Genomic DNA, 21,494 nt, shown 5'->3' with positions numbered 1-21,494 from the left:
AATTTGAGGGTTAATGGAAACCCACCTGGTAGCAACAGTACTATAGCACAGTGCAGAGTGGCTTTATAGTTCTTTGCAGCTATATTATGCTCTGGATGTCTTATACATCTCCTTAAACCTGGGTATATTTAATTTTCTGAGGTGAGGCGTGTTTTAATTTCTCTGAAGTGTGTTTTTGAAACATGACACCATCACTCAATAATGAGTCAATGACAATACTTTAAACAACAATTTACTTTATTATTAATCAGAGGATTATAGATATTTGAAGGTGATTTGGTTTCCTGGGAGTGGTTGCACCAGCATGGATGCTGAAATAAAGATGTGTTAGAGTATAAAGGATATGCGCAAAGGATATACGGGTCTATCTACAAATTCAACACAAGCAGATGCACCAAGACAATGTGACCCAAAGTAAAAACCTGTATGTTACATGAGGATTTATTTTGCACACTTCAGGGTTTTAATTGCTGAGCTGCAATGCGGGAATCAAATTGAATCATGCCATTACTTTATGTTTTCACTGGCTTTTATCTCAGGGTCTGCTAATGCTGAGGTGCAACTACTCTTTGGAACATACACAAATAAACAAATTGCTACTTATCCTTTGAGGCAGACTCTACAGTGTGATATGACAACAAAGTTATACACAGCTGATGGGTCCCAAACCAAGTTGGAACCAAACATCAGCTCATAGTAAAGTACCCGGCATCAATTGTACTTGTTTCTAGAAGAGAAACTGTATGATGGAAAACACTAAACATATTGTGAAGAATTTCAGGCCTTAATGCAAAAAAAAAGTTGAACAAAAGATTCAGTTTTACAAACATTGTTTTACGTGTGATTTCTCAGGTTATAGTCATTCGTGAGGCACTCATATTGGACAGGCAGTTTATTTACAAATAGCAGATTCATACACACAAAGAAAAGAAAGTAACAATGGGAAAATTTCCAAAGAATGTTGGGTGATGGAGAAAATGTTTCCAACAGATCTCAACAATCAAAATCATTTCCCTCAAAGTCTGTCATTGCTACTGGATCAAGAAGTACTCAAAAACATACAATCACCAACGGTCATCACCATTTTACTTTATAAAAATATCACCATGGTGATCCACAGATTCACAGATTTGACCGTGGAAGGGAGGACATATTTACAGTAATCCACACCAAGGGAAGATGAAAGGAAATCATTTGGGAACGAAAATGTTGGAGGAAAAAGATGAGCAGTGCAGAGAGGGTTCCAAAAGGCAAAGCTTGAGCAATTCTTGCTTTAAGGTCTCTAAATGGACACCTCTTAATCTTTTTCATTTGTCCTGTGAAGACCAGACAAATAAAGCAGTTAAAAGGGAATCATAATGATGGAGGACAGAACGAATTGTGATGCACAAATAAACATTTAAAATAGAGTCAGATTAATTTAAATTAAAACAAACATAAATACTTCATAATTGACGGTATCTTTCTGACTAACATGCATGTGTGAGTTTGATAGAGACAATCATCTACCCTATTGTGTTGGTATAATAATGATTTTTATCAGTTAGGGGTTTTTTGTTTTGTTTTTTAAATTTTTTCAGTGCTGTGTTGTGCATTTTTTATAGACCTAAAATCAGAAAACGTACACAAACAATTCAGTATGAACATGACATAAACTGATAATAACAATAATGAACAAATAATTACATTATGATAATACATATTACCGGATATGTTAAGTTGAACCACTATTGGTTTCCATTATCAATTATAATCAATACATACCAGCTGAAAGGTTATATACATCAGTATTCATCTAATCTTATTCTGATTCGTTTTCCCAATTATTTCCTGTCCTTTCTACATTTATTGATCTTTTGGCAACCTAAAATTAATATTTTCTTTAGAAACAAGCCTGCAATTTACCTGCATCATAGACTCCTGCCTGTAACTCCCAATATATGTTTGTGGATCTGAGATTTCTGAGGTTTGTTTGTTTTATTTAGTTTATTTCTGTTTCTAGTGTTTGTGTGTTTGTCCTATGTTGTTCTTGTGGAAAATAAGAACATTAAAAAAGTATATTTTAAAATAAGAACCATGCAAATACCAAAATAATAGGTTATATATCATAAAGTAAAAGTACTGCTAATGTTTATTTAAAGACACTAATAACACAATATGACCAATTTGCATATGTTACAATCACACATATACAATTGTTATTGTACTACAGTAGCACAACATAATGAACTGTACTGAAATGTTAGACTGACAAGAGACTAAAGGTCCAGTGTGCAGGATTTAGTGGCTTCTAGCAGTAAGGTTGCAAACTGAAACATTCCAATGTGCCACCATGCTGGCTGACATGAAAAACATGAATGATACTATCTAAAGTCAGTGTTTGGTTTGTCCACTCTAAGCTACTGTAGAAACAACATAGTGGACTCCATGAAAGAGGATCTGCTCTGTATGTAGATATAAACACCCCATTCTAAGGTAACAAAAACAAAAGTTCTTATATTCTGGTAAATAAATAATATTGAAAACATAGAATAATATATACTTTTTGTTTTTGCTAAATACAAGCACCTAATTCCTACACACTGGACCTTTAAAGGGGGATCAAGGAGGTTTAAGTTTAAAAAAAAAGAAAAAAAGAAGATTTAGAAAAAAAAGTCAGTGTTTTCATTCATGCAATAGCTCTTGAACTCCTGTAAATATTTAGTTTAATTATTTTTGGTGTAAACAAACACGTTTTGTATTTTAAGAGGCCACAGTCTACATAAAGTGCCAATTGAAGCTCTGCAGTGACACCAGATGAGAATATGTGACAGGCTGGGAAATATAGTTCAAACTACATGGCAGAGAGGTCAGGTGACAGTGAGTGAGACGTGCTCTCAGCGTCAGAAGGAGATCTCACCTTATAATTCTTCAGCACTTCTGCCAAAGTGGACAGACTGACAGCCTTTAGTATCTAGAGTGAGACTGCCAGTGCTGAAGGAGCAAAAAGACGAGAGGATGCTCGAGTTACAATTGAGACCTGCACATGAAACGAATACTGTACGAGGGATAGCTCACTGAGATTACATAGAAACCTATGACTCTATGATGCTTGGCCCTATGTAGATGTGCAGAAGCTTTTAATTTCAAATAAATAACATTTATGAATTAATAATACTGTATTTGTTGTTGTTTAATAAAAAAACAGTTTCATAAGTGCAGTAGAGAACTATACATTCATATGACAGGGGTAAAAATGACAAACCACAATGTGAATGATGCAGTTTAAATCGAACACATCATTTAAAGTGGATGAAGTACAGACATCCAGGATGCAAAATGACCACTGATCACAAAATGAGGTGAGAAAAAATGTCCGTCTTGAATATTTCTAATAAGAAACATCAAGACCATTTGCTCCTGCTTGAAGACTGATATGGGGATGAAAGATGAGGTGTATGGCGTCCTCTGCTGGTGATACACGAGATGACGACAGGATGACAGCCAGATGGGGAAGGATCAGGACAATACGCTGGTGTTCTGTGAATCCACGTCTTGCATGCTCATGACATCTGTACTTACTCCGCTTTCATATATAGGGTTGTCGAAAGCAGACTCCTCTGTCATGTTGTCATACGGTGGCGAGGATGACGGCATTCTGATAGTCTTCCCTTGGAGTCTGAGTAAAGACATCAGGAAAAGGGAACATTCTGTTAAGGCTCATTTAATCCCAAATGAAATTAAAAACTGTTTTAAGTTTTTACCACTTACTTTGCAAAGTAGACATAAATACTGAGGACAACCACCAAGATTATTGCAGTTGGGATAAAAACTGCAAGGGCAATGTTGGTTCCCTCCATGCTATAATCCATATTAACAACTAGAGGGATGGGGAGAAAAAGCACAAAAACAGGAGTTATTTCTGTGAAATATGCACAAAGAAAAATCAATATTGATTCTGCAGTGTTTCCAAACATGACTCACCGTCTAGCCTGCGTTCGTTCACATACTGAGTTGAGGATGCTAAAAGGACACCATCGCAGTCAATAATTGTGTAACACAAAGCACAGTGCAAATATTACACTTATTTTAAAAAAAATAAGAACAAAGTCATTGCATTCACCAACATTTACAAAATCATTGAGTAAGGGCCAAAAAGAGTTTATGCAAGGCAATATTATTTCATTCTATTACACTTGTGTTTTTTGTCATAATTAATGTTTCAATTCTTAGTTATGGCTCAAAACATCTTTTGGTGAGGTCACCATGACCTTGAGTATTGACAACCAAATTCTAAGAAGTTAACCTTGTACCAGATTGGATTTTTGTGCCAAATTTGAGAATATTCCTTTAAGGCCTTTTCAAGATATCTCGTTCACAAGAATAAAATGGTGCAAGGACCACCAAAGTCTAATAAATTCATTGTTGAGTCCAAGTGGATGTTTGTGCCAAATTTGGGCATAATCCTTCTAAGGCCTTCTTGAATTTTAATGGTCACAGGAATGACATGGATGCAAGGTTACAGTGACCTTGACCTTTGACCACCCAACTGTCATCAGGTCATTGTGAGTCTAAGTGGACATTTGGCCTAGATTTGAAGAAATTCCCTTATGGTGTTCTTGAGATATTGCATTCACAAGAATAGCACAAATTGATGGACAGAAAGGACAGACAAACAACCCCAAAAAATATTGGCTTTGGCCACACCTGTCACTGGTTCTAAGGCACAGAAAACAAAAAAGGTTTCAGTCTGTGGCCATGGTTTACCTTTGCAGGCGGGTGGAGTGCTGTTCCACTGTGACGGGTGTCCAGGGATACAGTAGATGGTGGCATCACCCTGCAGTTCATAGCCTAAGTGGCAGGAGAAGGTCAGCTTCTCTCCTGCTTGGTAAAAGGCCTTTTCAGCACTTTGCACACTGGTAGAAGCGGCGCCAGGGTTCCTGCATGGCTCGTACTTTTCAGCTGAGATACAGGACAATATCTTACATCACAAAAATATTCTTTTGCATCAACAGTAAAACATGGACACCCATATGAACACATAGACCTTTTATTCTGTATGTAGAAGTAAGAATTAGTATATGTGGATTAGCTGCAGTTTGTCAAGCATATAATAGTAGTAGCACAATATTAGCAGCACAATTTTAGCACAACAGCAACATTAAAGCTCTGTGGTGGATGTGTGTTAAGAATGTTTGTGACCATGCATATGTGTGTTTCTAACTCATGGAACTTACGGACACACTTGGGCAGCCTCTCGTTCCACTTGGGTGTGGCTGAATCTCGGTTGTAGCAGGTGAGGATGCCGCTGCCGGACAGGATGTAGCCTTTATTGCAGAGAAACTGCACCGTCGAGCCAACGGTGAAACGGGCGCCTGCGATCACCTTGTGACTGTGCTCCACATTTCCAGGGTCCTGACATGTAATAACTGGTAAATCACAGAAACAAACGATGAAGATTATTTGTCATCATTCATGCCAGTAGATATGCAATTTAACAGTGCAATTATGACAAACAAGAACAGGTAAATTCCTTTCAGGTGCCTCAAAGACCTTTTGAGAAGAGACAGACTTTTTATTCAATTTTATTCATTTTTTAAATCTTTTTTTTCCAGGCTTGTAGAGCCAATGCTGGCAAATGATCAGATTCAGCTCGGATTTGTGTCTCCCTATGGAGACTTTACACAACTCTTCACATATGCAGTAGCTCTCCTCAAGACCTGTTATTGACTTTAGGGTGTAAAATCTTTCCCCTTAAAGTTCACAAATCACAGTTACAACCTCTACTACTAAGAAGGGTCATGGGCAAAATGCCAGTTTATTATACAGCCGGAAAGACACCACAGATTACAGGGGCTTGGAAATTCACAGACAACACTAGCTGCCAGTGTTGGCTGATGTGAATCAGTACCTGAAAATTATAAAATACAATGTTTTCCCCTGTATCATCAATCTCAAACAAATTTGCTTTGATTAGTTTGTCTTTCAAAAACTGTGTTTATACTGTATACAACAGTGATTCCTAACTGGTGGGTCGTGGTCCAAAAGTGGGTTGTAGGTGCATTCTGAATGGACCACAAGTAACTGAACATGTTAAGTTTGTAAAAAATACTCTTTTATATGAAGTACAGTGAATTTCTGGCAAAAAGCTTTTATTTTTGAAGCGCTGTCTTTTTAATCCTTGCAATATGTATTATTTCTTTGCGTTCTAAACCAATGTGTTATTTACATTTTGCAAAATAAAATTGAATACGTGGTAATTTATGATGTGTGGACCCTGAACTAATGACTCAGTGACTGGACCAGTTGGGAATCACTGGAATACAATTTGCTTTCCATTATTGTAACTGATTACATATTGTTGTCTTTCTTCTTGGTGAATGATCATTTGTTATTGTGGTCCTTATTACTATCTAATCCAGTGCTATTTATTTTATGGGCCAAGAGCCTAATCTGGCCTCGTACAGGGTGCCAGGGGGCCATTGAACCATTTTCTAATTCACAATCAAAATAAACTATTCACACTGGGAATTATTTTTGTACTTTGAATGTAATAATACTGCCTGAAAAAACATCCAAAAATGAGCTTATTTATTTATTAATTGACTGACTGATTCATTCATTCATGTATTCATTATTTATTTATTTTTTAAAAAAAGGGCTGGGATGATCCCAGACAAAGGCCTGGGCTAAGCCCCAAATGTCCTCAAATCCAAGAAGCACCTCTGCTGCACCTGACTTGTGCAAGGCTGCTACAACTGAATTTTCTTCTTCGCAAGGATGAGAGAGACAGCAAACATCAAACGATTTAAAACAAGCAATTAATTTATTATATATACTGAGAAATATTAATATTTGCTTATGAAAAGGCCCCCTGTCTCCTATTATTTTGCAAAAGTGGCCCCCAAGCAAAGCAACTTCATTATCCCTGATCTAACCCATAAAAAACTGCAACTGTCAGCTGACTTTAAAGAGCTCTCACAAATTTACCTTCTACTCAATGGACTCAACTTATACATGCAGCAAGTGGCTTCTGTGTGATTGTGACTAAATGGCTATTCTCAAAGCGAGTGACCATCAAAGTCTAAACGTCTTGATTACATGGATATTGATGACAGAAAAAGAGAATATGACTGTTGAGGTTGCTCTCTGAACAAAACATGAGGTTTTATGTATTTCCTCTCACCTTCTTGACACTTTGGCACGTCCCCGCTCCAGGTGAGATCCCACTGACACATGAGGATCTCAGAGCCTACCAGCTCAAATCCGGGGTAGCACTGGTAGGTGACGACGGTGCCGTGGATGAGGTCAGGATGGGACGTGCTCTTCCAGCCGTTGGTGATCTCCGGCAGCTCAGAGCAGGTGTCGTTCCTTGGCACCTCTGTTGGCGGTGGAGCAGTTATGTTGTTAGGCAAGAGGAGAGACAGAGCAGGAAATGGAAAAAATTAGAGATCCTATTTATTTTGACTCAGTGAGGCGACACAATGGTGCTGGAAACGCAGAAATAATGTGACAAAATTTCCTATGTAATGCTCATTCTTTGTTAATGGACACGTAATGAGGATGCTCAAGGAAATCCTTAAATTTGATATATAACAACCCCCTCTGCAGGGAATGAATACATACTGACAATAAATTGTCAGTTCTGTGCGCGCTAAACAGTAGCAGTTTGGGAGGACAATGTAAATAGAGGCTTGTGATGTTTGCTGGGAGGAACATAGCATGTGGTTTGGCACTCTGTGCCTCCCTAAATGCAGCATGCAGGGCCAGGAACACAAAGCATTGAGCCAAACCAGCTGATGTTGAAGTGTACCCTATTATTTTGTTTCCGTTTGTTGTTATCTCATCCTGTGCACCTGGGATAAGCCAGGAGACAGACACAGGCACATTAAGAAGAGAAAAATTGAAGCAACAGCAGAACAAATGCAACTTCTTTTTGTAACGGTAACCTGCTGAGTTATACATACAAGTAACATTTTACATTACATGTTTGGTACCAGTTTTTGGGTTTCTTGTCTGTCTTGCAATGGTAATTTTACACAAAAGTTTATCATGCATTTACTTCTAAAAGAAAGCAATGGACTGCAGTTAACCAGAGATGGAAATTAAAGGGCGACCAGTGTTTTTTCAACCTGGACCCTATTTTCTTATATGTTTTTGCATCGAACTGACTAATGGGAACAACAGTTTCTTAAATTGCTCCATTACTGAGTGAGAGGGCAGCATCCTGCTGTGGCAAAATAGACTTTAATGTGATCCTTACAGGTGCACCATGAATTTACATCAGCTAAAAGTGCTTGTTTTTGTTTTTTCAGGTTCAGATGGCTGTTTTAAGTGTCTGCCAACATTATTAAAGGTTTCTTACAGATGTTGATCTCTTTGTTAAAGAGTAAGATCCTTTTTGTTTAATCAGAAACAGCACTGCAACCACTGTTGCTAATGCTACCAGACTCCATTTGAATAAAGAGTAATTTTATCATTGCAAAAAACACCTCATTCAAAGTCAGCAGAAGCAAAATGAAACTCACAAAAACTGTATTGGTTTGCCTTTTACTCTTCAGACATTCGCCAACTTTGGTTTGGTTGGAATAAACTCTTATTTTAACCAGTTAGACGTGAAAATATGCTGACTTTATACATGCTTAAAGTACTGTTTATTTATATTGGGTCTGGTTTGTTTGGCAATGACAATATCAGGGCCATCTCTGGCTAATCAAATAAGTCTGTTTTTGTAGGGTTCTTTCCATAATGTTTTTATACTCTTAAAAGAACAATCTGAACCTCTTAGTGGCAAAAAAGCACTTTTAGTGGACATAAATTGATGGAGTTCAATTGCCTTTAGGGACTACATTGCCGCCAGTTTCAACGCTGCTAGTTGTACCGGTTTTGCTCATTACTAGACCTGTTTTTAAAAAAAAATGTTGTTCCCATTCATCACTTGGACACAAAAACATGGGGATATAGGGTCAAGGTTGGAAAATAATGATGCTACCCTTTAAGTTAAAAATCCTACTTTATTCAAGAAAAGAAGAAAAATACGGACACAAAACCATTCTTACCAAAAAAGTGGACTACAAAGCCATTGTTGTAACCATAGATGTTGGTGGCAGGATCGGACTGAAACTGAACAGTAACATCAGCCATGGAGGTATAGAGCTTGAAGTGTGGCCGTGTGCCGCTGTATTGGCCCAGGATGTTCGCTGTCAGGTCATCTCCATCATAGAAGGTCAACAGGTCGTTCTTACCAACATGGAGACTAGAAAAAAAAACATAACATTTTTTTACATGTTTTACAAATGATACAAACAAAGGTTTTCATATAGAATACCACTATACAGAAGGCCTCAGGTCTTAGTCATGTGGTATATTTGCAGTGTATGTGCTCAGAGCCTCAACAGTTAAGTGACTGGTATATTTCCTGGCTGATGAAAGCAAAAGCTGATGGCAATGTCAGCAGTACTTGAAACATATTAATTCTGTTTATACTGGATGGATCTGATGTGAAGTAAACACTAAATTATTCATGATGTATGTGTCTTTGTGCCACACACTGGTCTCATGAATATGTACTGAAGTGTAGATTTGCAACACATGAGCATAATATAATATTATCCTTTGGGTCACTAGACAAAAAAAAATCTGCAACGCATGACAACCAGGATCATAGAAAAATAATAAGTGTAAAAGGCCCCATGATAAATATCCAATAAATAATATAAATGTTAGCTATAATGTGTATATAAAATTAAATATGAGGCAGGCGCAGTTAGAAAGAATCTCTGCTGTCATTTATTAACTTGAGAATGCATTAACCTTTTCCATTTGGAGATTCATATGTCTTTACCCCTTTAAAGAACATCAGTAAAGCTTGACATTTATTCACACAGAGGGGATGGAGAATGTGACCAAAAAAAAACACAAGCCACATAAATTGCAGTTCCATGCTGATATAATAAGTAGCAGAAAGTCACTATTTATGTGCCTTAAGGCGGGTGTCAAACCAGCAGTGCAGATTGGCTGTATGATTGTTTTCTGTTATATTACTTAACGGTAATAATGGCACAATGCTATTCTTCATACATGTCACAGATGGGAGCATTGCTTCTGTAGCTTCAAATCTCCAGCCCCCTGCATAAGCTCTTCACCATTATTTGCTGTGCGTGATCTAGCAATGATCCAACTATTTTCAAGAAACCAGTATTTTCCTAAAAATGGTAACAGATAACAATCCCCCCGGCTTTTCCACATCTCCCTGCACAATTTGCATTAATGCAAATTGCAAGCTGCAATGCCTGAAAGTCATATTTCCAGCTCGTCTCTCAGCTGAGATCGCTCCCTGCTCTCAAATAATATGTCATTGTCTTTTTCCCCGTATTTATCCCTCTTTGACAAATAGCTCTGCAAAACATCTGCTGTCATTTCACCTATTCATCTGCAATCCTTTTGTTATGACAAATGCTTTTATGGACTTGCAGAAAATTCTGTGATTAGTTTAGGTCAAATTTTTTTTAAAAAAGCTAAATTTTTAATAAGTGAATAAATGTGGGTTCTGAGGCAATTGGCCTTTCTCTGATGCAATCCTAGAAATGCTGCAGTAAAAAAAAGAAAAAAAACTGCATTCGTGACGATAACACAGTCTTTCTATTTCAGTTGTGTTGTGTCAATAAAATGGGAACACACAGCACCTGAGAGACAGAGAGGCAGACAGGTGATTCTAATCAGTGAGGCCACAGGGCAATCTGCAGGAACATGGAACTAGATTCTATAGATAGGTCAATCTCTGTCAATAAAGCCTACAAACATTCTTATTTCAGGAACCAACAAACTCAAAAAAAAAAAAAACATAGAGTAAAAATCAGTAGAAAAGTAGAGCGAGAAAAACATGAAAACAATGCATATATATCAATTTAAATTATTTTAGCCACAATTTTCTGTGCTCACACAGTGCACTGTTATGGAAGACTATACAAAGTCTGAACTTAACCGGAACTAACATTATTAAACATGATTAATGTATATTAATGTCTATATAACGAAAGGTATGATGACTGGTATGTCAGCAGTATACAAACCTAAATACACAATATCAAAACGTGTCATGATGGGGTTTCATAAACACTTATCACTTAAATTTCAAATAAAGTGCATTAAACAATTACAAATTTAACTGTACTAATTTTTCCCTTTTCCAAAGAGCCCTGGCTGTTTTTTAAAGTTTTGCAAAATAATTGAGGATGTATTAAGTTGCCAAAAATGGGTATGTTACCTTGAGACAACATGGCACTACAGAGGGGTAAAATATGTCAAAATGCTAAGTGTACAGCTAAATACAATAATGTATCCCCATCAAAGTAGCGAAAACTATTTTTGCATGCTAAAAGACATTTTAAAAGACAAACTAAGGAAAAGACTGTGTTTGTCACTATTGTCCTCTGAATTAATGAGAGTGAAAGGTATCGCTATGGTGTGAACGCATAAAAATCAAAGAACACTGTCTTTAAATGTCAAATTCCACTTTCTGTACAGTTTTTCTGTGATTGTTATTCTCTTATTCTTATGTTTATCAATTTTAACCTTTAAAATATGGACATGTGGGCCTCTTTACTGAATGAATGACCTCTTTAAGAGCTCTAGGTCTATGTTCATGTTGATTGCTCTGTGAGCTCACTGATTTACATCACCTGTCTGACGCATTATAAAGATGATACTGCAGTGAGTTCGGCTTCTTTCCTTTGTGCAGAAACACTGACAGACTTCACATGAAAAGCTTGCATTAGTATTTAGATTGAGGCTCTTTCTACTTTTTTTCTGGCATTCTCAGGTTGCCCGTCCACAAGACTCAACCACTGAAGATGAGATTTGAATATGCATAGGCTAACTTAATTGCTGGAGCTTTGCTGGAGCAAATGCAGTCGTAGGAGCCTGTGATTGTCACAGTTTCGTGATGATAGAAGGAAACAAATGACCCGAGTCTGTTTACCTCTTATTCACAACCTCCCCCACAGAATTTCCACATTACTGCTAAGTAGAAACAAGCATGCTAATAAAATGCACGCACTTCAGCTTTATTCCCCAACACTAGGAGCTAATTTCAGCATTTGGCATCCAGCATTAACCAACGATTTATATAATTAGACCCACAAGGTGTGTATTCATGGACCACTAGTTGAGGCAAGCAAGTCCTCGAAGGCAGCATTTTAGGACAAAAACATGGCCAGAATGATTGGTTTCCACTGTCTGCTTGTGCAATGTGCCAGTGTTGAAATTTGGAAAAAAAAAATTCTGCCTCTCCTGACAGACACAAATAATAGATGCCAGCTGCATGAATGGGAGTGAAATGAGGTGCTGAGTGACAAGGTACTCCCTCTGGTTAGTTGGACAGCTACAGGGACAATTTACACCTCCATGTTCTCCAACAATCAGCGACTGTGGTGAAAGTGACAGGTATGACAATGCCAGTTTTCATTTCCAAACTGCCATGAGGACACTTCATGCATAACTAGAAAAGGTGCATCTTAAAATGACTTTTTAAAGTGTGCCAAAACAGAAGGAAGTCAACAAGATAAATGATCAAGTTTCAAGTTGTAGGCTTCTACATTTTTTGCCAAACAAAATCACCAGAAAAAAAATGTTGGCTTGTGTTTTGCTGCAAACCATGTACATAAGATTAGCACTTTATTAGGTTTAAGCACAAAAAACACTGAGCATGGCTCAGAAAAGATCATAATTTGGCTTATAATATGGAAATGCAGCAATGTCTTGGTAGAAAACAATTGTTTTTTGTGGCACTATTCCCTCTGCAAAAACACAGACTAGATGTTAAAAAAACACCCACATTTGGGGGCTAAAAAGCCACTGGAAAAATAGTGACAGGTCCCTAAAAAACACGCTCCAGTGCTGCTGGACAAACATCCACAGGTTACTGAAAAATAAACCACATTTATGTCTTTAAAACCACCAGATAAACAGCTATGGGTTGTTACAAAACACCCAAGTTTGGGGCCTAAAGAGACACAGTGAAACTGCCACAGGGTTGCTAAAAACTGTTTGGGGTTTTAAAAACCTTAGATAAAACATACACGGGCAGCTCAAAAACATCCATGTTTTGGGGGGGGGGGTTAAATGTCACAAGAAAAACAGCCAAGGGTCCCGAGAAAGCACACCCACATCTGGGGCAGTAAAACAGCCACAGGTGGCTAAACAACCAAATGTTTTAAGGCTAAAAAGTCTCAGGGAAAACAGCTATAGGTTGCTCAACAAACATCAAGCCAGGTCACGAAAAAACACCCATATTTGGAGCTGAAAATATGCTAGAAACACAGCAAGGGGTTGCTAAAAAATACATTTGGGGACTTTCAAGCCACTGGAACAGCCAAGGGACACTAAAAAACCCCACTTGTGTGTCGAAGCTGCTAGAAACACAGCCAATTTTCACTAAAAACACTAAAAAGTTGCTGGAAAAACAGTGATAGGTTGCAAAAAAAAGCAACTGGTTTTGTTGTTTTGGGGACTTGAAAAGTGGTCTACTACCATTCCCTCCACCTACCCATGACAATTCAGCTCATATACTATGTTACTTTATATAATTCATGTAAGCTTAGTGAAAATGTGACATATGCACATACATTGCACAAATGTACTTGGCTTTCTTTGCTGTATATTTTTTCCTCCTTTTTGAACCGTATACTCCTGGAGGAGATGCACCCTACACGCTCTCAGTGACTGCATGGAATGACAGATGACAGCTATTTGTATTAGTAGTAGGAGTATTCGTGCAACAGTTGCCACAATAAAATATGGGTGAAGTCCACAGAGGAAAACCACTGCCAAATTGTTTGCATCTTTTTCTATCACCACATATCACACTTCGCTTCTATTCAAGCTCTATCCTCCACCTGCTGCTCATGTCAACAAGGCTATCCCCCCTTATCATTGCACTGTATTTCACCTTATCTCCTCCCAGAAGTGTCCCTGCATTTAGACTACCCTAGAAGGAGAGATGTGCTACTGTCAGTTGGCAATCGTACCGTGTGATTACCTCCAGTCTCTGCATTTCATCGGACTCAACGCAAAAATACAGCACCTGCTGCTCCGTTTTTGCTTCACGCTGTACAGGTTAAGTCATTTTCTGAAGGGTTTCCACATGGCACTATTTCTTCAATACTTTTACTGAAGTGAATTCTACCTTTCTGCATACTGGTGTATGTTATCAACACTACAATCTGGAATCTTTAGCTTGTTTCACTAATATGATGTGGTGGTAGAGCTCAGTATAGTGGTATATTAGAAACATGTTTGTATCATGTTTGTATCTTCATCATGCAGAGATCACAAAGTTAAAATCTGTCTTCACACTTCCTGGTGTCTCGGGCCTCTTTCTCTTTCATGTAAAATATTTTGGCTCTGCCATCCCACACAATGTAAGGCTGACTTCACAGCCATATCTAAAAACATCAGATTTATAGTGGAGATCATTGGCAAATGCTTGCCCACTTGACATGCTGCGACCTTTCCTCTTGTCTGGGTTCCTATATAGTCTCCCCAGTCACTCAAACTCATCAACGATGCTGCAGTCAACCTTGGTTTTAAATTTTCCCTCTGACCCCATCCATTTGCTCCACTGTCTGCCTGAAGTGCTTCTTTAAACATCCTGGTGACAACACAAAAGAGTGCCAAACACACAGTGCCTCTAGTCCAGACTTACACAGCGCTCTGTGGTGACTCACTGCAGGTCACTCAGCTGCCTTCTCTGTAGCAACCTGGCAATCAGTCCATCCAAATGTCATCCCATCTGGCCCCTTTAATGCTTTCCCCTCCAGACAGGAAAGCTGTCCCTCCCTGCGCTGCGTTGCAAACTGATAACTAATCTTCTGAAGACATTTTTAATCCGTCTCCTGTGTTTCTTTGTTCATCTTTCCCTTCCATTTTAGAGAAACATCAATGTTTATCTGTCTACTGTCAGGGTACTACAGTTATTTTATTCTTTGTTTTATTTTAAAAGGAAAGTTTGCCACCAAATTAAAAAGAAAATCACATTTTTCCTCTTAGTGTTAGTGCTGTTTATTGTTCTAAATAGTTTTGGTGCGGGTTTCAGAGTGTTGGAGATACTGGCTGTAGTGTCTCACAAATATAATGGAGCTAAATGGCCTTTGTTTTGTGGTGCTCGAAGCGAGAACAAAAATAAAAATAAAAATAAAAAATAATAATGATAATAATAATAATAAATACAGGTAGCCAATCCAGCCACTCAAACTTTGTATAAATAAGGAAGTAAATTTTAAAAAGCCTTTAGCATTGAGGCTGAATCACTGGAGTCAACGTGTTTTGACCACTGTAGGGCTTTAAAAACAGAAAACTGTGTGTGGCTTCATCTATACAGTAACAGGAACCAATGGGATGCATCACATGACCCAGATAATAACACGAAAGGTGTATAAAAAGAGAAAACCCAGAGAAAATGTCTAAACAACATGGATGTAAGATATAAAAATCCATATAGGATTCAAGCTGTGAGAAAATAGTGAGGCCAAAAAATATTCCTCATGTGCTCCTCCTTGGCAGAGCTGTAACATTAGCTAGCTCAATGGTGCTGGGTGAGCTAGCAGTAGATGCATGCTTCCTCCTGCGCTGTGGTGTGGTTGGTGGGTGTAGTTCGGTAGTAAGAAAATAAGTTCCTACATGAAACTTCTCACGAGATCTGTGGATAATCTTGAGTATCTGGGTCATGATTTCTGAAAAGAGAAATTGCTGTTGAGTTTTAAAAGTTCTTTCTGGCACTTTAAGCACTACAAGCAGTGGCACATGAGTGCCATCTCATTCCATTGTTTGGAGAGAAGGCATCTCCACAGCCGATCACTCACAACACTCAGCAACTCACACCAAAACAATCTAGGTTTATAAATAGCATTACAGGTAAGATAAAAATATGTATTTTTGGTTTTGAAATGCAGCTTTGGTGACAGTCACTCTAATGCTGTATATAGCTTTAAATAAGAACATAAAACTGGCAACCAGAGAGACAAATGCTGAAATTAGCTCCTAGTGTGGGGGAATAAAGACTTACAAAAGTAAGTATTGGCACTCATCAATCAACTTAAAAACAATCACAAGCTTTGACTCTTGTCCTAATCTGTGATTGGACAGAGCCTGAAATGCTAACTAAGACTACTGTCAGCCTCAAACTACTAATAGCCAAAGTGATGTCAAAATGGTGTTTGTCAGGGTGTAAGACTGGCTTTTAACAAGTCTAATGCTCATGGGGAAAGGATGCACAAGCTTATTTCAAAACAATTTAAAGGCAACACTTAAGAGTTGTCCTATTCTATTAAATGTCTCCTTCATTGACGTGACTTGGCTGTTTGCAAAGTTCCGAGGATCTGTTTTGAAACAGGACTTTTAAAGAATTTCAGACATTTCCTCTGCATACCAATGGCGCCGCCTCAGTGCTGCAGATGAGGAGGATGACAGCTGTGTTTTGTGCAAGCCTTCAGGCATTTTGTCACCTTCACTGACCTGTCAAGTCAAGTCTGAAGAACCCGACAAATATCCAGTAACTCTAACAGAATGGAAATTGCTTTCAATGTCAAGCTTTCAAAAGGCAACTTTCTACATCTATTCCAACACGTATTTGACATTTGAATTGTTCTGCACAGCGAGAAAAAAAAGGTTTTCTCTTCAAATAAAAAAGGCCATTTATTTTACAGGCACAAGCAGACTTGCAATTGGGATGTAACGCTCTGAGTGTCCACAAGAGGACTCTATAAACCCAGTATGTCCTATCTGAAATGTCTGTGATTCTGCACATAAAACTGACAAAAACATTGCCACCGTAAGACTTTCTTCACTGTTTTGAAATGTGCAACACATTTCCAGATACAATACACTGTGAATGCTAAAATCCACATGTGAATCATTTACCTTGTTGTGTTCCACAGGTGAGGATATCAGTAACCTCTTGTCTCCTGCTCTTGCTCGAGCCATGCTCCATGCTAATTAGCAAAGAGCCAGCCCTCCTGTTTGGCCTAAATTAATTAATCAGTCCTCATTATGCACACTGCTCCGCTGTAATTGCCAGCGCAGGCACAGTGATGAATGATAATACAGCAAACATTCTCATTAATGTGGAAAAGTGTGTGCCCACCCTTATAATGAGACAGCTCTCATCCACAAGAGCCTTTTGTCACTTCAACACGCCTAACACATGCACACAAACACACAAACTGCGTGTTGACCCCCCCTTTAGGAATGCTTCTCTCAAGATGAGCGGGGCCAGACATGAGGGTAATGGGAGGGTCTGCGGGGATCAGACAAGCTGTGGGTTTCCACTGCCATGAAGGCCACGCATGACCAACCTTGAGATAAACTAGGGCTGGCTGCAGCAGCATTAATTTGCAGCGAGCGGCCTCATGTGGCTCGGATTAAAACAAATATAAGGCTGGTGTAATTTAAAAAAGAGATCCCTGAATGAATATCTGAAATCAAACTTGTTTACTTCTGAAAGAAATAAAAAAAAAAACCTGTCTGATCTTTTTTTAATTTTTTTTTTATTTACCCTAGGTGGCCTGTTTGACTTTCAACATCAGACATTAATCACTGAGTCCTAATCTCCATCTAAAGAGGAGGGAGGCAGGCAGGGTCACGCAAACCTGTGTAGTATTCAGACGTTGTGTATTATTGGTGTCCTCTGATGCTATTATTCCCTTTGATCTGCGGATCATATTTGAGTGATGGCTCATATCTCAGGTCCCATAAGCCAGGGAGATAATGTTTTGGGGGCATTATGCGCATTGTGGCTATGCAGCGGGATTTAACCTGAATCTGTGCAGAAAACCTCCACATTTCCACTAAATATTGTACAGCTGTACAATAATGTAAGTGCAGCTGTAAGGGAATCTCTGAAGCTATTTCAACCCTTTGAAACTTTATTTCTATGTTCCTAAAAATATAGGAAGAAGGCAACGAGCAATGGCAGTGAGCAATGACTAACGTCTGGTGAATTGGATCGGCCCAAAAAATTAACAAGCAATTATGTTTCAAGGAAAATTACCTGAAAACAAGCCAAATAAAAAAATAGCAAATTACCTTAAGAAAGTGACAAAAAAATTGAAGAAAATTATTACATACATATACATATATTCTGTATCATAATTATAATATAAGAAATATGAATATAGTGTTTGGGGATTTTTTCCCTATTTTTTGATAAAATCTAATAATCTCCCTGCAGCCAGTGTTTTAAGCAATTTGTTGTCACATTTTACTATTTTTTCACAATATCTTTTCAAGTTGCTCATTGCCTTTTTTCCAAAAGAAATCAAACCCATTTTCTCAGATCCCAGTGGTTAAATGCGTGTGAAAGTCATCATCAAAACTGATACAAATCCAGGTTCCAAGGGTTTAATCAGTGTATTTTAGACTTAGTTCAGCAATATTATAAAAAGTGTAAACAAAAAAAAAGCAAACTGTTTTTTTTATTGCACAGAAGAAGTAGAAAATGCAATAAACAAATAAATAAATGAATCTGGACTCCAGCTACACAGCATTCAGACTCGATGTCATAATTAAACCTTGCCATTTCATTAACTGTTCAGAAATACTGTGTATGTGAATATTTACAGCAAGTATGAATGAATTATTAATGAAAACTAAAACTGAAGGTTACGAATGCCCGCATAGATGACCACCACTGCCAATTGCTAACAATAGCCTCTGTTTCAGAATTGTCAGTGACTATATTCTCCTCCAACCTCAGGCAGAATTTCTGCTGGTTTAATTTTAACCTCTCTGCGCCCTCTTTGTGCGCAAGTGCTTCAGGCAAAAACACAAATCACTTATGTTGTAGTTGTGTTTCTTACAGGATGCATGCTTGTGGAATCATTGTGGGAATCACAAAAACAAGGCAAACGGATGGATTCATATGAGATGAGCAGACAAAAATGCAGATTCTCATCCACACAGTTTGGGTTTTTGAAGTAGTATTTAGTGAAGAAAAAAAAAGAGATGTGATAATTTACACTTCAGTTGGGAGCAATAACTTGGATGAGATGTGATGTGTGGTGGAGGGGGACATTCATGTGCAGTCACAGTGATAGTTGAAGGAGAAACAGTGTGTGTGCGTGTGTGTGTGTGTGTGTGTGTGTGTGTGTGTGTGTGTGTGTGTGTATACTTTCATGTGCATCTGTCTTTTTTGACATCTGTGTGCATGCGTGTTGAATGTGTGTTGAATTACAGTTGGGAAGGCTCTATAAGTGGCTCAGAGTAGTTCACTGCCAGAGCATATTCATTTCAAAGCCAACTCTGAGACACACACCAGGGAAGTGGGAGCAGGGAGGCTTACTGGCTAATCTGGTCAGAGAGCGAGCTGGAAGCTACACAGAATTCTTAATGTAGCGGATGAAAAAAAAAATCTAATTAGTGACTGCAACCACAGAAACACTTCCCCATGTGCGTGTCGTGGTGCGTCTGTGCGACTGAGAGAAGAGATGGGAAAAGGAACTGAGCGTGTGTGTGTGTGTTTGTGTCCAGAGATGGAGTGTTTAACATCTCGAGGTCAATCTGATCTCCTCTCTGACCTTCCTTGTGTGTTTTCAGGTATTACACCTGAGTGCAGTCTCTTACACTTGGATGTCAAGCATGATCCTCTTGTCCTCTTCCACATGGATACCCCAGATGCAGTCCTGGCCCTTGTCATAGGCCTCAGGCCAATTAGGAGACAGCACCACACCAGCAGAGTCTGTGATCTCCCCGCTGCACACAGCTACAACACACAAACACCTCAGATTGACATTGAGAAACAAATAAATGCACCTTAACAGATGTCAAGTAGTGTTGCAACAGTATGATAAACATCTCAGAAAATGTTATGGTTTTGTCTTGGTAAAAAAAAAAAAAAAAAAAAAATACTTACGTCTGGGGGCTTAAAAATGCACAAATGTTGGATTCAAACAGTGGTCTGCAGCTTGGCAGGTGTCTTGCCTAGGTGCCATCCACCATCTCCTCCATCTCCAAATAACAGCATCAGCTCATGTACTATGTCACGATGGAGTTGGTGATATGATATGAAACGTGCAAATGTAATATAATTTTGGTTTGCAGAAAAATGCAATGCCAGCTTTTCTTGGGCTGTCCCAAGACACCAAACCTTTGTCTTTAATCACTATAACATGTAAATTTGAAAGCAAATTAAATCATGCCATTAGTAATGCACAGGTAACATGGTCAAAGACACTACAAATATGCTAATGAATGGATGTGACTTCCAAGATGGAACCACGGTCTTAATGCTCAATAAAATGCAGCTGAAATCGAGTGTGCAGGCTCCTTGACATGAACCTTGTAAAACTGCACACTACTACCGAACCGCTTGGTGACCGTGACCCACAGGAGCAGAAATTAAATTTTCTTATATCTAGCTTTACAAGAGAGCCTTTTCAATTTCCCTGTTTGGCAGGACAGCCATGCAGGCAACAAAGAGCGAGAGTAAGGTCAGCGTGTGGTGTGTGTGGGAAGAGTGTGAGGAGAGAGGAAGGTCTTGGAGGTAGCTCTTTAGTATGGTGCGCAGTCAATGCAGTGTGGCAGTGTTCATCTTAGGCCAACTATTGTATGGCTTTTTAATCTTAAGCACTTCTAAAGTCTGCCCTGCAAGCACACATATCAAAGTAAGTCATTGTTACAGTTTTAAGAGGAAATTTATCACAGATCAGAGGGAAGCAGCTTAGGAAGATATAGCTAACTGCCAGTGGTCTTTAATATTTGAATAAAAAGACTTCGCTAACTCCTGCAATGATCAAGCAGACAATGAAAGCTTTGGGTTCTCAGGTCAGTCATATCTGCCTCTAAATTCTGCTCCGGGAGAAGCATATTTTTAAAAAAGATTATATCGCACAATAATTCGGCTGAAATGTGTTGACTTACCCCTACAAGCCGGCTCGGTCTCATTCCACTGTGGGTTTTGTGCGTCCACGCACTCAATCACTACGGAGCCTTGCTCCAGCGTGTAGCCAGGGTCACAGGAGAACTCAACCACTGCGCCCACGCCGTAGGTAGAGTCGCTGCTGCTGAAGTTGCCGTACTTCACAAAGGGCTCGTAGCACATGCCCTTTGCAAAAGCTGCACACACAAAAAATAAACGACATTAAACATAAGTGTCGAAGTGCAACATACCTTCGCAAACTGGGACTGGGTCATTGTTTTGCAAGTCATAAATAAGTCTCCAGTCTTTGCGCTCACATCCCAAGTCAAGACAAGCAAGTGCCAAGTCAAGTCTAAAGTCCTAATTTTTGGGTTTGAGTCACAATGCGTTCCTCACCAAATTTAATACATTTTTAATAGGCAGCAACCTGAAAAATGACACAAATGTCGATGCACAGCAGTTCCTCTAATGACCACTTGAGGCTGGCTCAAAAACAGAGTCAATCCCCACAGACCACCATGTTGATATGCTCAACCTTACAGTAGAAAATAACATGTTCACAGTCTGGTACAAAAATATCTCAATTTATGGCAGTCATTTATAC

General features: G+C 38.7%; 1 protein-coding gene across 2 annotated transcripts in view; it reads right to left on the bottom strand.

The window, feature by feature from the left end:
- Positions 1-219: 219 nt before the first annotated feature.
- LOC121952406 (seizure protein 6 homolog) overlaps positions 220-21,494 on the bottom strand; it is a 129,839-nt gene continuing 108,564 nt past the window's right edge. Inside the window, exons 8-18 of one of the 2 annotated variants that reach the window (XM_042499065.2) lie at positions 20,893-21,087; positions 19,597-19,735; positions 9,039-9,235; positions 7,166-7,360; positions 5,217-5,408; positions 4,747-4,941; positions 3,964-4,002; positions 3,751-3,859; positions 3,562-3,658; positions 2,900-2,973; positions 220-1,316 (exon numbers count right to left, since the gene is read on the bottom strand). In XM_042499065.2, coding sequence (XP_042354999.1) covers positions 2,947-2,973; positions 3,562-3,658; positions 3,751-3,859; positions 3,964-4,002; positions 4,747-4,941; positions 5,217-5,408; positions 7,166-7,360; positions 9,039-9,235; positions 19,597-19,735; positions 20,893-21,087 — 1,385 coding nt within the window. In that variant the 3' untranslated portion in view covers positions 220-1,316; positions 2,900-2,946. Of the gene's footprint in view, positions 1,317-2,899; positions 2,974-3,351; positions 3,659-3,750; positions 3,860-3,963; positions 4,003-4,746; positions 4,942-5,216; positions 5,409-7,165; positions 7,361-9,038; positions 9,236-19,596; positions 19,736-20,892; positions 21,088-21,494 lie in introns of those variants that run through there. The other variant, XM_042499063.2, reaches the window with a different exon arrangement.

The sequence above is a fragment of the Plectropomus leopardus genome, chromosome 15, assembly GCF_026936395.1.
Source record: "Plectropomus leopardus strain MGB_pleo_1.0 chromosome 15, ASM2693639v1, whole genome shotgun sequence".
Taxonomy (NCBI): domain Eukaryota; kingdom Metazoa; phylum Chordata; class Actinopteri; order Perciformes; family Serranidae; genus Plectropomus; species Plectropomus leopardus.
The sequence above is the reverse complement of the archived record's forward strand: the minus strand, read 5'-3'. Positions and strand labels throughout refer to the sequence as shown.